This window comes from Euleptes europaea, chromosome 21 (genome assembly GCF_029931775.1).
Source record: "Euleptes europaea isolate rEulEur1 chromosome 21, rEulEur1.hap1, whole genome shotgun sequence".
Lineage (NCBI taxonomy): Eukaryota > Metazoa > Chordata > Lepidosauria > Squamata > Sphaerodactylidae > Euleptes > Euleptes europaea.
The window spans coordinates 8456951-8474972 of record NC_079332.1 but is presented as its reverse complement, the minus strand read 5'-3'; the positions used below and the strand labels follow the sequence as shown (position 1 = coordinate 8474972).

The following is an 18022-nucleotide window of genomic DNA, read 5'->3' as shown; positions in this document are numbered from 1 at the left end:
TCGCATATGAGGCAGGTTCCGGAGACTTGTCTGCACAATCGAAACAACAATAATGACAGCGGAAATCAAAGGGGGTGGGTTACCCTGGCATCCCTTCCCCTTCTCTTGTCTAGTCCCAAATAGAGGGCCCCTCGCTTCAAGCCTCATGCGGATTTGCTTCCAAAAGAGTTCATATCAACTTATCAAAGCAATTTGTGGCTTCTGCACTCCACCTTTGTCACCCAAGCAGCGTAGCAATAAGTTACATCCAAGTGTATCTAACACCTCTGTTAGATCAATAAATACACAGCTCCACATTTCTGACCCTTCTCTAAAGCTGCTGCACTGCCATTTAACAAAAAAAATATCTTTTACAGTTGGAATAATAGCCTCCAATACAGACCCAGCGCAATCCTAGGCAAGAATCGGCGTTAATCCTACAGCAGTGAAAATGGGCCCACTTGTTTTTTTTAAAGAAGGATTGCAAACAGGGCTACCCCTGAGACGGACTCAAAGACTCCAGCTGGTACAGATTGCTGGGCGAGGCTCTCGTACCTCGCCGCAGGCACATATTACGCCAGCGCTCCGTCAACTGCACTGGCTCCAGCTGGAATATCGGGTCAGGTTCAAGGTGCTGGTTATGACCTTTAAAGCCTTACATGAGCTGTTTCCGCACTAGGTATTTCCAGCGATGTATCAAGAGTTTGGAAATGTTATAAAAAAACATCGCTTTAAAAGGGTTTTTGGATGCCACGGCTAAAAAATGGTTGGAAGACGTCTTCACAGCGAAAGGGGCCAAACAAAGTGCGAACAGTATTTTTTATCACATTTTCAAACTCTTGATACATCGCTGGGAATACCTAGTGCGGTAACAGTCATGGTCTGGGACCTTCGTATCTATGGGACCGCCTCTCCTGGTATGTTCTCCAGAGAAGCTTACGTTCATGTAAAACCAACTAGCTGGCGATCCCTGGCCCAAGGAGTATCCGGCTGGCCTCGACCAGGGGCAGGGCTTTTTCGGCCCTGGCCCCTGCCTGGTGGAATAGCCTCCCTAGTGAGATCAGGGCCCTGAGGGACCTTCTGGAGTTCTGCAAGGCCTGCAAGACGGAGCTATTTCGCCGGGCTTATAGTTGAGGCCAGTGACGGTTCTCATTATAATTACTGGCCTCCCTAGTCCTTTCCCCCCTTTGCCCTCTGCTGAGCACCACCCCTTCTATACCACCTTAGGGTGTGGTTAGATTAATTTTAATTCCTGCAAATTTCTATCTCTGGAGTTTTGGCGCCACTGAGGGGCATTATTGGGCTAATTTTAATCGATTTTAATAGGTTATTGTTTTATTGTGTTTTAGACTGTGTAAGCCGTTCTGAGCCCAACCTTCGGGTTGGGGAGAGCGGGGTAGAAATGTAATAAATAAAGACCTCTGCCTGAGACCCTGGCGAGCCACTGCTGGTCTGAGTAGACAACACTGACTTTGATGGACCAAAGGTCTGATTCAGTAGAAGTCAGCTTCATATGTTCAACGCCTCAGACACAGTCACAGGAAAACTCAAGGATCTGGAGAAAGAAGGGAGGTCAGGAGGGTGAGGAAGAGGAGAAGAACTCTTTGCTCATCATGTCGCTAGTCATAACTGCTTGCACAACCATCAAAGGATAGTGGAAGAAAGAGGCGACTGTTTTGAGTCATCCTGAGCTGAAAATGGGGTTTCCAAAGGTATGATCCAATTGGCTGAAAGGTGACTCAGATTTCCTAAAAATAATTTCCCTCTTAAGTGCTGGGGTGGGCCTGAAACCACCTCTGGCTGTTGTTATCACCTGTAGCCCGAAGAACAGCATAGCTGGAAAAAACAGGGTAACCTCTCTTTATTAAATCTTCATCTCCAGCTTAAAGTAAACTCTGATTTCCCAGATGACTGGGCCTCGGGAGCTTGGCAGATATCTACCGTTTAGCATCCTGTAAGATTTTTTTTTTTCCCCTCACAGGTTAAAACCAGAAAAGGATGGTTTTAGCTAATGTGACTCAGGCTCCAAAGATCATCCAGAAAAAGGGATGTGAATTCAGATTTACGCTCTGACCCATTCCACTACTGGCCAGAAAAAGCCAGAGTATGCAAACATTGTGGTGGGGGGGGGGGAGATAACCAGAAGGGGGTTTGCAGAAAACTGAAGGTAGGAGAAGACACACACACACACAGAGTGTATTTCTACTGCTTCCAGACACGGCAGCTCATATCACTTTGACTGCAAGCTCAAAATGAATCTTTAATACAAATTGCAACATCCACACCTCTACAGTAATGACCTGTTTGATGTATACTGTATCTATCTATATTAATTACATCATTAATAATACTTTCTTTGAAGCCTGCTCTGTTAATATAAGGATGTCAGGAGATGTATTTCCATCCACTTCCCCAATTGCAAATCATCTCCAAGAAGAAAGGATTGTACATCCAACTATGAGATGCTTAAATCATATCAGGGTGTGTTTTTTTTTAACTTTCCCTGAAGCTGAGAGAGATTCAACAAAGAGAAGGCCAGGCATGCTACCGTTTTTGTGTGTGGAATGATTGGCTTGCTTTTAATTAATTGATGAAATAATTAGCAAATTAAGCCCTTATAAGAGGATGAGAATTCAGTGGGACTTTTAATGCTGCCCAAAGGGTTGTATCTGTAACCACCACAGTGTTTTAGGGTCAACTGATGTTTCGGGGATCCTTAGAGGAACTTAGGCAATACGGCACCGAACCATCAGCAACTTTGACACGCAGCACCTCCAATTCAAACAGAAAGCAATTATAACAAAAATATTATGAACTTTTTTGGGGGGAAACTGTGCATGGGGTGGAAAGACTTCAGATAATTTCGAGAATGGCTCGATTCTCGCATGTGAATGCAAATAAAGTTAGAAGAATGTTGTGGACTGGGCTGCCCACTCCCTCCTCAGACATGCTTTTCCTGATGCCATCCAATTTGACATGCTTTTCCTGATGCCATCCAATGGTCCACTCCTCACTCACCTGCCCCTTCACAGGTAGTGTCAGTATTGGAACCACATACCACCTCCTGTCTGTGCAAATCCCAGTATTATCTTCACCTGCCTCTTGGTGGATGCTGCTGCTGAAGAGACCAGCAGGTGTATTCACAACCTGGCTGCTGCGTATTCCTATTCAAGGTGGAGCCTACAACAAGGTGAAGCCTAGGACATCTGCCCAATGGACCACCTGTCCCACCCTTGCCACTCTTCCTGACTGCTTCCTCCCTATTTTTCGACCTTACAGAAATGAGTCAGCCAAGCCAGCTGGATCTCCCAACTAAGCAACCCCCATAGGAACCAACTGGACAGATCAAACCTTAAATACCCGATTTTCATGAATAAGCAACTCTGTTTGGATCTCAAGCATGGTGGAGCCATATCTGGCCAACTGTAGTTCATTGAAAGAAAGTCAAAAGACAAACAAAACAAAAACAACAGAAGCTACACTTCACTGTACACATTAGAGCTGATTTCTAATCTGTCAACCCAAGTCCTCAGTTCCTGTTTTGATTTTGTTTCTCCCTTGCGAAAGCCAAGTCTGTGATCGTTCATCAGCATTGTTCTCCATTTCCACCACGGACATTTTTAAAAATTGCTCCCATGCAACTGTTAAAAAGGCACAAGAGCCTGCCCAGAAATAAAGTTGACAACCCTCAAGAAGGTAAGACATAAGAACTCCATGTTAACCACAAAGAGACCATTGGATCATACGCATGCATTAAACTCTTGCAAATATTTGCAGGGTTAACCTGCCCGTTGCCCGACACTGAGGCTGATATACCGATTTAAAACCAAGAAAGAAATTGCAGCCATGTACCTTCCCTTAGCAGAAAAGAGACAATATAAAAGCCAGCAGCGAGAGGATGAAACAAGATGTACATCACTTCACGGCTCAGATGGGAAACCAGAATCTCTTCTTTTATTCATACAATATTTCTTCCAGGATACATTTGAAATGAATTTGCTAATTCAGTTTGCTGTTCTCCCTGCCTGCTGGGTGCTCCCTTGGTGCTGACCGATTAACATGATCATGTCGGTGCAAGCTGGCATGTCAATTCCGAAGCAGCCAGGCCTCCCCGCGATTTCCCACCATGCGCCCAGGGGAAGGAGAGGTGCCGGAGTACAAGCCCCCTTTACTTGGCTCCCCAACTCTCCCAAGCTCGATTGGCCTGAAGAGGAGAAGACTGAGAGGGGATATGATAACCATCTTCAAGTACTTGAAGGGCTGTCGTATAGAGGAGGGTGCCGAGTTGTTTTCTATTGCCCCAGAAGGTTGTACCAGAAACAATGGGTTGAAATTAAATCAAAAGAGTTTCCGACTAGACATTAGGAAGAATTTTCTAACAATTAGAGCGGTTCCTCAGTGGAATAGGCTTCCTCGGGAGGTGGTGGGCTCTCCTTCCCTGGAGGTTTTTAAGAAGAGGCTAGATGGCCATCTGTCAGCCATGCTGGTTCTATAACCTTAGGCAGATCATGAGAGGGAGGGCATCTTGGTCATCTTCTGGGCATGTAGTAGGGGTTACTGGGATTGGGGGGGAAAGTAGTTGTGAATTTCCTGCATTGTGCAGGGGTTGGGCTAGATGACCCTGGAGGTCCCTTCCAACTCTATAATTCTATGATTCTAACTATCTCCACTTGGTGTTACTGGAAAGAATTTACTTCATCCCAAATTATATCACTTTTCATGGCCCTGTTAAGACACTCCAGTTCCCGGAGGCAACAACAGGGGAAGTCCTCGAACTCTATGCCCTGCTTTTGGCCCTGGTTGACTGGTGTGTGACACAGGATGCTGGTCTAAACGGCCCACTGGTCTGATCCAGACGGGCTCCTCTTACGTTCCCGTTTTCTTAGACACGCTCCAAATATTGTTTTGGTGTTGAAAGAGAGACCTCATTCAGCGATGAAAGAACTCTTAAGAACATAAGAAAGGCCCGGCTGGATCAGGCCAAGGCCCATCAAGTCCAGCAGTCTGTTCACACAGTGGCCAACCAGGTGCCTCCAGGAAGCCCACAAGCAAGACAAATGCAGCAGCACCATCCTGCCTGTGTTCCACAACACCCAAAATAATAGGCATGCTCTTCTGATACTAGAGAGAATAGCTATGCAGCACGACTAGTATCCATTTTAACTAATAGCCATGAATACCCCTTTCCTCCAAGAATATGTCCACTCCCCTCTTAACTCTTGATAAGCCCCTGGAGATACCAGGGACTCATACGGAAACCATCTGCGTGAGGTACAGCCTCTGTGCAAGACGGTGGCCATGAGAACAGGAAACAGAGGTTCAACTCTCACCAGGAAGAAATCTGGTGTTACAGCAAAACCAGATTTCTCCATGTCAAGACTTTCCCCCTCTTACTGGTTCCCTCGGTCAGTTATTACATTTATTGTTTTTTAATTATTATTTTAATTTCTCATGGGTTGTGTGATTCAATATCAAATACCCTCTCTTTGTATCTGCATTGCACCAAAGCAGAACTAACACGATGAAGGCTGTTCTCTTGTTTTCTTGCTTTGCATGCCCTTGTTTCAAACATATATTTTTCCCCCATTGGAAAATACACAACTCTAAATGGCATGCTGTATCAATTTCTTACTGTTAGCTATAACACTTCCATCCCAAATGTGTATACCTAAAGTATAAAATGAATATGGGCTTTGTTTTTAAAGGAAGGGAAAAGACACAAACAAAATGAATGACAGAATGAAACACCAGGCTGGAAGTGAACAAGAAGAGACCAGAGATTTAAAATGAGCAAGCGCTGTATAGTGGTTAGAGCGTTGCTCCAGGATCAAGTCCCCACTCTGGCATAGAAGCTCGCTGGGTGATGTTGGGCCAGCCACTTTCTCTTCCAGCCTCTCTACCTCACAGGGTTGTTGTTGTTGTGAGGACAATATTCAAGGAGGAGAACAATGTTGAAGCTGCTTTGGGTACCCATTAGAGAGAAAATGTGACACATGGTCGGACCAGTACCAACGGGCTGAAATTAAATCTAAAGAGTTTCCGTCTAGATATTGGGAAGAATTTCCTAACAGAGTGGTTCCTCAGTGGAACAGGCTTCCTCGGGAGGTGGGGAGCTCTCCTTTCCTGGAGGTTTTATAAGAGGCTAGACGGCCATCTGCCAGCAACGCTGATTCTATAACCTTAGGCAGATGATGAGAGGGAGGACATCTTGGCCATCTTCTGGGCATGGAGTAGGGGTCACTGGGGGTGTGGGGGGAGGTAGTTGTGAATTCCCTGCATTGTGTAGGGGATTGGACTAGATGACCCTGGTGGTCCCTTCCAACTCTATGATTCTATTCTATTCTATTCTATTCTAACATAAATATATAAATAAATGAATAAATAAACACGAATAGTGACGCATGTGTACCACTCCTTCAGCAATTAAAAGATGGCATGAGGGCTCTCCACGGTAGTGATGGTACCTCCAGATCAATTTTGTGGAGGTTTGGGGATGAGGAAGAGCTGTGTGGTGTTAGCAGGGTGGTGTGGGAAGAAAACGAACAGTCAAAGGAATTCTGGAGAATTGATGAACTCTGGCAGAAGAAAGTGCCATCGAGTCATAGATGACTTACGGAGTCCCCACAGAGTTTTCAGGGTGAGAGATGAACAGAGCTGATTTGTCTTTGCTTGTCTCTGCGTGGAAACTCTGGACTTCCTTGCTGATCTCCCATCCGAGTACTAACCAGGGCCGACTCCACTTAGCTTCCAAGATCTGATGAGATCGGGCTAGCCTGGATGGTCCAGGAGGAAGTTTAGGCCAAGGCGGCTGTGGTAGCAACAAGGGCCTAGGATTATTCGGCTTAATCTACAATACTGCCAAACCTTTGCCTAGTTGAATGCAATGTCTCATTAGATGTGTTTTGCTGCTTCATAGTCAAAATTTGTGGATGGGGGCTTCAGAACTACCAGTTTTTGAGAAAACCTGTTGCTGGAAATACATCTATTAGACACAGTAGTACGCATATATATTTAATGAATTTTCACTAACATCTAAAGTTCACTTCTTTTCCCCCACCGCCACCCTCTTAACCCCGTTTCCCAGCATCTAAAATAGAACACAGGATGGTCTTTCCCCTCCTCCGGGAGAGACTCATTAACCATCCCACCTCAGCCAGGTAATGATACATTGAAGATTTCCACTATGAGGATCATTACATTTTCTTTTTAGTGACAAGGTACAAGGACTTAGTTCAAAACCATTCTGCTTGTCTTCTCGTTGGGCACTTTAGCATGTTAAATTTATGAGCGGCATACTCTATTTTCTTTCTCGTTTTTTTTACATATAAAAAAGTGTAACTCCCTTATCAAATATTTAGCTTTCTAATGTGTCTTGAGTTTTTACAACATTGAAAGCCACTTTCTCAAAGTAACCGTCAAGAAAACTGCAGCCTTGCGGGTTTTAAAGAAAATTATATATAACTTGGTTGGACGGTAGCTGTGGTCCACTTAGAGTATTGGCCATCAATAGACAATCCTAGAGAAACACACACACAAACGCACCATCTTCAATATTTAATTGGATCAAGGAGCAATATAGTATGTGGTTTGTATACCTCGAAAGGAGAGCTATACTCATTATTTGACAAATTATTCTTTAATAAATATTTCACAAGCCTACCACATACGAACATGCCAGGCTCCTGATATTTTAAAAGCACGGTTTTCTTTTTCTGACCTTTGATAAATCTTTATATTGGTTTCATTCCTGGTGGGTTTAATTCCATTAAGGGACTGAAATTCATCTTTTTCAGGATTCGGCAGAAGGAAATTATGGCTACTATTTCCATACAAGTGAACACTTCCTGATAAACCCCTTTAAAAACAGAATTATTTCAGAGGTTTCTTTTCTTTTGGGATAGGTGGGTGAAATAATTAGACACTGATTTTTTTTAATCTTATTTTGAGGCTCTTTCAGTCATTTTTCTACCTGGTGAGAGCATTTTTTGGGGGGGGACACGTTTGCCTATGTTGTTCGTCACTTCCGGCACAAAACCAGAACTAGGAACTCCCAAATAAACATGCTGTTGATCGTATCATTAAGGAACGGCATCCTTCCCTGGTGGAAGCTCTTCCAGGTTAGAGGTCATGGGTTCCAAGAACCCACGTTGTGTTGTGTTGTGTTGTGGACCAGTTAGCATCCCAACCTTTTCAGAAAATGGTTGGTTGATGGGGTTGACAACCTCCAGGAAGTGGCTGGAGATCTCCTGCTATTACAACTGATCACCATCCGATAGACATCAGTTGCCCTGGAGAAAATGGACACTTTGGCCATTGGACTCTAAGGCATTGAAGTCCCTCCCCAAACCTCGCCCTCCTCAGGCTCCGCCCCAAAAACCTCCTGCCGGTGGTGAAGAGGGACCTGGCAACTCTATTGGTTCAAGGGTAGGTGATAGAGGAAAGCAAGGCGTCTGTGAGTCTGCATTTGTGCATTTCTGATACTGCAGCTCTACAGGGAAAGAATCCACTTCCAAACTAAGTGTTAACAGAAATGAGAAAGAGAGGGAAGGGGGGGGAATAATAGCATTTTTAGAAAGCAATGTTGAGTCCATGAGCACCGAATCGAGCAACTGGAGTCAGAGGGAGTCATTTGGGAAACGAGAAAATCATTACTCCCCCATCATTATGTTTCTGGGATTGATCTGGGCAGCTGCGCGAGCCCAGCCGAATTAACTACGTCCAGTTCTGTTTGCCGGGCGCTGATTCTGCTGCCTGCCCTTCAACATGGAGAACCGTTTAAGCGCACGGGAGGGGAAGGGCCGCTAGCCAAAGGGGTGGGGGCGGCAAGGCTCTTGATACAATAATGGACATTTGGGTTCCTTTTTAAAAAAAATTCTGGATGCTGTTGGCAGTTTTGCTTGACTCCTACTTTTAACTTCTAGTAAAAAGTAGCTTTTTTACAAATAGAAAGGGCAGCCTAAAAGTACGTCACACGAATAAATGCAAATGTATTATTGGATCCTTCTTCACAGAGAACTATAAGCCACACCTAGAGTTTCGTATTTAAAAGGTGAAGAAGATGCTGCAGAGACTTCTAAAAAAGAAAAGAAAATCTTCAGAAAAAAAGAACAGGCCCTGCTTCAAACAGTCAAGATCCCTCAACAGGTAGACTTTAAATACCTTTGAGGTATTGCTGCAAACTCCGGGAGTGGGGGAAAGAAAAAGCGAAAAGAACAGGCAAGGAACTAGCAGCCAGTCGATACTCCTGTACCCCGGAATTAATTAAACCATCAAGGAAATCAATTACCCACCTCCCGCACTTCTGTTTTCACAGCCCAAAGTTCCTGAAAGCTCAATAGCTTTTCCGGGTTCAGAAGAAAACACTGCAGGTATTTACAAGTTTGGAAACAAATACGGTATCAGAGTTAATGAGGGGCAAACCTTTAAATGTTTGGCAGGGTGGAATGCGGAGATAACGGCAGACGTGTCTGGGCGCTTAGGAAAGACTCTCTCGAAAGGTTGCTTTCTAGGCTTCTGCTTAGCAGGGCTGGAACGTCGCGCTGAATCGCGCTGAATGTGAAGTGGGGGGCACATGGAACCATTCACTGCCAGGATTAAACCCTCAAGGTTCAATCTCCGTGTCCTGGTTCAGTTCTCAGATATTAAATGGTCCATCTGACGTCGCGTCCTGTTTCCTGCCATGGCCAACCAAATGGCCTGGAAGACCAAGGCGTACAGCTAGGGTTGCCAACCTCCAGGTACTAGCTGGAGATCTCCTGCTATCACAACTGATCTCCAGCGTGGTGTAGGGGTTAGGAGTGGTGGTTTCGAGCGGTAGACTCTGATCGGGAGAACTGGGTTTGATTCCCTCCTCCTCCACATGAGCGGCGGAGGCTAATCTGGTGAACTGGATTTGTTTCCCCACTCCTCCACATGAAGCCAGCTGGGTGACCTTGGGCTAGTCACAGCTCTCTCAGCCTCACCTACCTTGCAGGGTGTCTGTTGTGGGGAGGGGAAGGGAAGGTGATTGTCAGCCGGTTTGATTCTTCCCTAAGTGGTAGAGAAAGTCGGGATATAAAAACCAACTCTTCTTCTTTTTCCAGCTGATAGAGATTCAGTTCCCCTGGAGAAAATGGCCGCTTTGGCAATTGGACTCTATGGCATTGAAACCCCGCCCTCCTCAGGCTCCGCTCCAAAAACCTCCCACCAGTGGCGAAGAGGGACCTGGCAACCCTAAGTACAGCAACAGAGGCCAAAGGCTCCCTCTGCTATTGCCCCTCAAAACTGGGCATCCAAGTGTACACTACCTCCAAACATGGAGGTTCCACTTGGTCATCATTTACTTATTCAAAAAATGTGTATGCCACCTATCCAGAACCTGCATCGAGGCTAATCACCAGTTGCTGTAACTATGATCAACAAATTTGTCGAATTCCCTTTTAAAGACATTGAAACTAGCATCCCTTACTAAATTCACTGAGATCCCTCATACTAATTATGATGCCGGGGACCTGCTTGTATTTTTCCTGGCCTGAATCTGCTGCCTGCCAACTTTATTGTTTGCTGACAAATTGTAATGTTATACAACAAGGAAAAAAGTTATCTCCATCTATATCCTCTGCACCAAGGGTCATTTTATTAACCATTTTGGCTACCCTTTTTTCTATCACTGCAATATCCTCTTTGGAAATACAGCGACCAACTGGAATTGCACATGGTATTCCAAATGCGGCTGTGCCACAGGTCAAGCACCCTGCAACACGGGCATGATTTTACGAACCACAAGAAATCACCACCATGTGAGAACTGGAAAAGAACAACTGCAAATTCTTAACCTGTTCATCATGCTACTCTGTTAATAAAGTAATCTTTTGTCCCCAGAAGATTAGATCAATTCCAACGCTATAATTTAATCCCCGCCCCCCAACCAAATAACATTCAGCAGCTCTTCGGTGCATTGCTTGGCTTCATCCCACCCACAGAACGGCCTCCTTTCATGACCCGAACTCAAGCTGGATTGCAAAACGATCCCTTCATTCCCCACCGCCCCGCCCAGGACCCCCAAAAAGAAGCATGTGTGAATGGCATACATACATACATATATCATCCAAAGGGGCTGGTTCTGGTAGAGGGGAGTCCCTGCCATAATCCGTTCCTCTTCCTTCTTCTGGTCCCCTAGTTCTCCCCCTCCTGCTAATTGCGGCAATGAGGAGGTGGCAAACCTGGGGAAAGGGAGAAGAAAGGATGGAAGGGAGTCACATGCTGCGGGGAGAGGCAAGTCTGTACATTGTTCTGGGGTTAGCAACACGTTCTCCAAAGCAGAGCTTATTGGAGGACTATCGAGGACTTGGAGGGCACGTGGACATACACACGTGCACGCTGTGGATGGGGAGGAGCAAATAAAGAGAACTGGTGGGTGACCTGTGGAGGGGGGAGGGAAAATCCCCGCTTTCCCCCTCCCCTGGAATCCTGCCATCTCGGCAGCTGGAAAGGTAAGTCGGCCACGCGCTTCTCTGCAGCCCATCTGGGACAGTAACTGAGGCAAGGGAGGGTCCTTCCAGTTAAGGGACCCTTCCCTTATTGAGCTGTGGCTGCAAGAGAAGCCAAGAGGGGTTGGTAACTTACAAGCTGCCAGGAGGGCTGTGCATTTTTCCCCCCTCCACGAAATTTGTTATTTGCATTGACAATGCTGTTTTACAAATGTTTATTTCTTCCGCTGTTGATATGTTGCACAGAAGGAACGTGTTATACCAGATACACAGAGAAGCAAAAAAACAAAAACAAAAACATGCTTCCCAAAATGCCTTCTTTAGTAGGTAAGTCCACCCTATAAAGTATCCATTCGCTCCAGGCAACTGATCTCTGCAGTCTGGAGAGCAGCTGTAATTCCAGGAGACCTCCAGCCCCCACATGGACACTGGCCGCCCTGGTGGAAGGGAGACTGCTTCTGTCGGTTGACATCCATTTTTGGCCGACACAAGCTTCAGTTGGCTTTGGAGAATGCAATGCACAGGTGAAGAGGTTCACCTTTCTATTAGCAGGCAAGGACATATGTCGGTACATGCACCGCAAGCTTTATATACTACCTTTAAGAATACGCTGCTGGTGAAAACTCGATCTGCATACAACCCAGGCAGCCAAGGTTAAGTAAGACAACATACTTTTTCTACGGCTTAATTATCCAGTACATTGTGTAGTTGAACGAAGAAGAAGAAGAAGAAGAAGAAGAAGAGGAAGAGGAAGAGGAAGAGGAAGAGGAAGAGGAGGAGGAGGAGGAGTTGGGTTTTATATGCCGACTTTCTTTACCACTTAAGGAAGACACAAACCAGCTTACAATCGCCTTCCCTTCCCCTCCCCACAACAGACACCCTGTGAGTGGTTTCATGTGTAGGAGTGGGGAAACAAATCCAGTTCACCAGATTAGTGTCTGCCACTCATGTGGAGGGGTGGGGAATCAAACCCAATTCTCCAAATCAGACTCCACTGCTGCAAACCACTGCTCTTAACCACTACACCACACTGGCTCTCTCTAATATTTGATCTCTATTGGAAATGTGGATGTCCTACAGTGGGCATTATTACCCATATCAGCTCCAAACCTCCTTCCCCCCACCAGCTGAAAAAGCGAAGAGTTAATTCCTCCCTGCCCGACACTCCCCCAATACTTTCAGAATATCACTGACATTGTGTTCTTATGTTGGCGTGTATCTGAAGACAAATGACCCTGCGAGAAGAGAAAATAAGAATACTAAATGTATTAATGAACTGTTAATTCATGTGCCTTACACCGTAGGTTTTATTAGTGCCTGTAAATCTCATATGAGTCAGGAAGTCCTAAGATTTCTGAAAACTCTTGTAAATTAGCCGCTTCTACTAATGAAACAGTTGTTTAGGTTGTCAAAGGGACTGGATTGTGAAGGATTTTGGTGTTGAAATAATTACTGAACCAAATAATTAAACTATGCTGTGAAATTACTCTTATTGCAATATTTACAGTGTGTTTTCCTCTCTCTGGCTCTCCTCCCTCTCTTTAAAAAAAATACTGAATTATGATACTTGTTACAGATGAACCTAAACTCATAATAGCCTTAACCAACGACAAATTCGTTGTTTTAAAAGTTACACGAAAGCAGATCTGGAAGCAATTTGTTCTCTCCACACAATTCGCTGAACCGCTTCCCACTGCAACCCTTCAAAGCAATTTGGAGATACGGAAACGTTTTGCAGAACTAAGATATTCACTGGGAGAAAACTGAACTTCAAATAGCTATAAAGATAGGAAATTTGAAGACGGGTCCATTTTCTCTCTTTCTTTCGGCACCACGACTGCCTCTGTACCCTTCTTGACCTCAACTTTGCCAGGATAGAGGAAGATTCGTATAACCTGAAGATAACATAAGCCCCATTCATGTGCTATATCTGTTTAAAATAGGGTTGTCAGGTCCCTCTTCGCCACTGGCGGGAGATTTTTGGGGCGGAGCCTGAGGAGGGCAGGGTTTGGGGAGGGGAGGGGCTTCAATGCCATAGAGTTCAATTGCCAAAGTGGCCATTTTTCTCCAGGTGATCTGATCTCTATCGGCTGGAGACCAGTTGAATTAGCAGGAGGTCTCCTGCTACTACCTGGCAGTTGGCAACCCTAGTTTAAAATGAACATATGGAGGAGAAGGAGGGTGAACAACATCCTCGACAGATAGGTGGCCAGATAAGAACACACACGACAGATAGAAGCTGGCTTTTTGAGGGTGTGGATCTCCCAGAAACGTCCCTCCTACATCACCGGCAATCCAATCTCAAACGCTACTAAACAGCTGACTCAACAGGTTGCTTTAAGCCGAAGCTGGATTTGTTTCAAACACGTGAAGCTATTAGGATTTGAAGTAAAACCCAAAATCAATGGACGCTAGCATTAAATGAGGACCTTTTATGGATTACCGTGTCCTTCAACAGTTTCGATGTGCATACCAATCTGGAAGTTATCCCCAACTAATTTTAAAGTTTCCCCCTTCGATGTTAACTGGAACCGGGTCCGTTACAAGATACGAAGTGAGCCGGCCAACTAATTCAAATCAATATATGAAATCTATCCTCCGCTGGCACTTTTCTTGACCTTTATTTCCTCTTCGAGGTTGCCAGGTCACCACGCCAGAGTAAAAGATGCAATTGGCAGAATTGCTCTGCCCGGGTCTAGCCTCTAAGGGGAAAGAGAGCTTATCCCCTCTCGATTACCTCCTTCGCCAGCTCACTTTCCCTGCCAATTGCGCAAACTCTTTGCACAGGCAATTTTCTCCAGCCAGGGGTTGCTGAGGGTTCTCCGCCATCAGGCACCCATCAAACATGCAATAGAGGAAGGGTCACCAAGCTTTTTGAGCCCGCTGGCACCTTGGAATTCTGACAGAGGGTGGTGGGCATGATCACAAAAGGCCTAAAGCAACAGGTGAGGCCAACCACGAAATGTCAGGGGGTGAAGCTTCAACGTTTCAGACAGAAACTCTGCTTAACAGGAGGCCTTTTAAAATGAACATATTGTTGAAAAAACATTTTCTTGCTTCCATACAGCTTATGCTTCAGTCACACAGTGAAGATCCTCATGCTGTGGTGGCAGATGTTGCCAAACCAATGATATTTTGGGGGGTATCTGCACAACCAAACCAATCTCCAATTGCCAATCAGAAGTTCTGCTGAGGAGGAGGAGGAGGAGAAGAAGAGGAGGAGGAGGAGTTGGAGTTGGAGGAGGAGTTGGTTTTTATATGCCGACGTTCTCTACCATTTCAGGAAGACGCAAACCGGCTTACAATCACCTGAGAGAGCTCTAACAGAGCTGTAACTTGCCCAAGGTCACCCAGCTGACTTCATGTGGAGGAGTGAGGAAACCAACCCAGTTCACCAGATTAACCTCTGCTGCTCATGTGGAGGAGTGGGGATTAAACCCGGTTCACCAGACAGACTCCGCCGCTCCAAACCACCGCTCTTAACCACTACACAACGCTGGCCACACCACGGCCCATCCGCTTTTATAAAAATGCTTTGTGGGCACTAGAAAAGTTGTCAGCTAGCACCATGGCACCCAAGGGCACCATGCGGGGGACCCCAGCAATAGAGAAGCAAATCCTGTGTACACAGGATAGTCATGTGCAGATAGAATGTGTACAGGGAAGTAGGAGCCGGCATTTGAGCTCTGCCCCCACATCATAACTGAGCATGCTGTCCTTTGCCCCTCCTATCTGCATTCACCAAAGTATGAGAATGGGTACGAATTGTGTCCACAATTGAGAATACTGCTGCAAACAACAGGTTCCATTCCACCACCGTGTTGGCTCATCTGTATATATAAAAGCGCAATGGGTCTATGTACGGTTGCCAACCTCCAGGTACTAGCTGGAGATCTCCTGATATTACAACTGATCTCCAACCGATAGAGATCAGTTCACCTGGAGAAAATGGCCACTTTCGCAATTGGACTCTAGGGCATTGAAGTCCCTCCCCTCCCCAAACCCTGCCCTCCTCAGGCTCCACCCCCAAAAACCTCCTGCCGGTGGCAAAGAAGGACCTGGCAACCCTAGAAGAAGAGTTGGTTTTTATATGCTGACTTTCTCTACCACTTAAGGAAGAATCAAACCAGCTTACAGTCACTGTCCCTTCCCCACAACAGACACACAGTGAGGTAGGTGGGGCTGAGAGAGCTCTAAGAGAGCTGTGACTAGCCCAAGGTCACCCAGCTGGCTTCATGTGGAGGAGTGGGGTAACAGATCCAGTTTAGCCTTCGCCGCTCATGTGGAGGAGTGGGGAATCAAACCCGGTTCTCCAGATCAGACTCCAGCTCCAAACCACCGCTCTTAACCACTATACCACGCTGGCTCCCTAGGCCTATGGGGAAATTAACTTGCCCCACCCCCTCAAACCCAGAGCTAGTTCTGCGTCCCCGTACATTGTATGGATCAATGTATTATCAACTGTATATTAAAAACAATATAACATATATGAACAACAAAGCCTACCGAACCAGCAGTGTTTAAGTGGGGAATGAAAACCATTGCCAAAATGCAAACAAATATTAAATGAGGAATAGTCACTCATCTCTTGTCATGGAGGCCAAATGCAGCATGGGGGAAACTCACCCAAAGGAGCAACTCACCCACTGCCCTGAAACTTAAAAGAGCAACCCCCTCTACCCTGTGAGGTGGTTAATAAAGAAGGAACTCTACAGGTTTGTGATCTACGCCACACACAAGAAGCATATTCACGGTAGGAGAGAGTGTGCATTTTTATGTCCAAATGTATAAAACATGAGCGTATATGCCGCTGTCTGCATTATTTACAGGCGCGGCTTCTAATCTTCATCAGAACATTTTTTTATTGTAAATCCTGCACCATGAAAGGAGGTACGAATTACGTTAATCGCAAAACCTTCCGAGGGTCTTTTTTTGTTCGTTTTGCTCGAGGACACTACTCTGCTCTCTTCTTGAGATTTTGTCCCTCCCCCACCCCTTCACAAAGATTAGAGCCAAGTTTCGAGCACAGCCATCCCTGGAATTTCATTACAGCAATGTCTTTTTGCCTTGCTGTCGATTACGCCAACAAAAGGCTGAGATATTCTGAAAGTATGCATCCCAATCTCTTTCTCTTTCTCTCTCTGCATCTTTCTTTTTCCCCTCGGGAGGCCCTAATGAGAACATACGGGCTTAAACCTGAACAGGAAAGCTTCATGATTTCCCACAAATTAATCACACCACCACATTGAGGCAATTACAAGCTTTGGACCTAATCATTTCCACACCTTGCATGAAATTAGCTGGCAGGAGACCTTAAGCTCGCAGAGCGCTAGACAGAAAGAGGTTAACGCTGCAGAAAACATCTTTCCTAGGAACCGATGATGCTATGAAACCACACTGGTTTGCTAGCAGAAGGAGAGGCTGCAAACCTAAAGGCTCTGTAGGTACCAAGCCCCCACACAAAAGGAGATAGGGGAGGGGTCCCTTTTATTTTCATGTTTGAAATGTTCCATCTGTTTCCAACTGTAGCTGACCCCAAAGTTGGATGATAGATTATAATTGGGGGGGGGGGGGTAACAGTCCTGGAGTAAAAAGGGGGGATCCAAAAGTATGTGTTTGTGTGAGAGGGAGAGTCATCTTCATTAAATCACTCCAAGACAAGATGCCAAATGGTAATCCCGAATGAAAAGATAGATAGATAGATAGATAGATAGATAGATAGATAGATAGATAGATAGATAGATAGACAGACAGACAGACAGACAGACAGACAGACAGACAGACATGTCCATATTTAATTACCCAAGCATGTACAGTGTTGAGCTGAAGTCTGGGAGGAAAGATTGGAGGGGGGGAAATGTGCTAAAAGTACAGGATTTGAACCTGCAGCCTGTCCCAGTTTGCAGAAGAATGGGAACTCATGAACAATTGATACTCTCTGCTGTCCTGGAGAGCACGCTGTTTTTTAGCCTAAGACAACACCTGATACACGTTTAACAGTGGAGAATAAAAAGCTAATATGCTTGGATAAGACAGGACAGGGAAGGATTAAATCTAGAAGTCTCCGAACAGCTCTGAATGGTAGTGAACTGGGGGGTAAATGTCGGTTTTGTAATCTCGGTTGTACTCATGACTGTGTGTGTGGGAAATGGCTTAGCAGTCTCACTATGCGGCGTAACGCTTTCCCTCCTTTCCCCTCGTCTTCTAAAAATTCTGCCGGGTTTCTTTTTTTTTTTACTACATAATGCAGCTACTTTCTCCAGCTTAATTCTCCGGAGAAAACTCATCAGAGAAGGAGAAAGCTTTCTCCCCCCCCCCCCACTTTCCTGGAATACCTCCCCACCCACCTCGATCTCATTTGCTGTGTTTTGTGAGCATGAGCAGCGGCGCCAGCAAAGCTTGTAAAAGCTAAACGTTTTTAAGATTGTTCCAAGCAAAATCGAGCTAGCGGGTCAATACTGCTTACGGCATGGGGGCTGTGGACACAAACGGGCTCGGGCTGTTTCCGATGTGCACACTTCTGGCTGGCTGCGCTTTACATCAAGTACAATCTCTGGTTGTGTGCTGTGACTCCC

General features: G+C 45.6%; 1 protein-coding gene across 14 annotated transcripts in view; it reads right to left on the bottom strand.

Moving 5' to 3' along the window:
- RBFOX1 (RNA binding fox-1 homolog 1) overlaps positions 1–18022 on the bottom strand; it is a 1240357-nt gene that overhangs the window by 503134 nt on the left and 719201 nt on the right. For 2 of the 14 annotated variants that reach the window (XM_056866497.1, XM_056866496.1), the window contains exon 3: positions 11057–11180. The exons of 11 other annotated variants lie outside the window; for them this stretch is intronic. In XM_056866497.1, the coding sequence (XP_056722475.1) occupies positions 11057–11104 (48 nt within the window). In that variant the 5' untranslated portion in view covers positions 11105–11180. Of the gene's footprint in view, positions 1–11052; positions 11181–18022 lie in introns of all 14 variants that reach the window. One more of the 14 variants, XM_056866500.1, reaches the window with a different exon arrangement.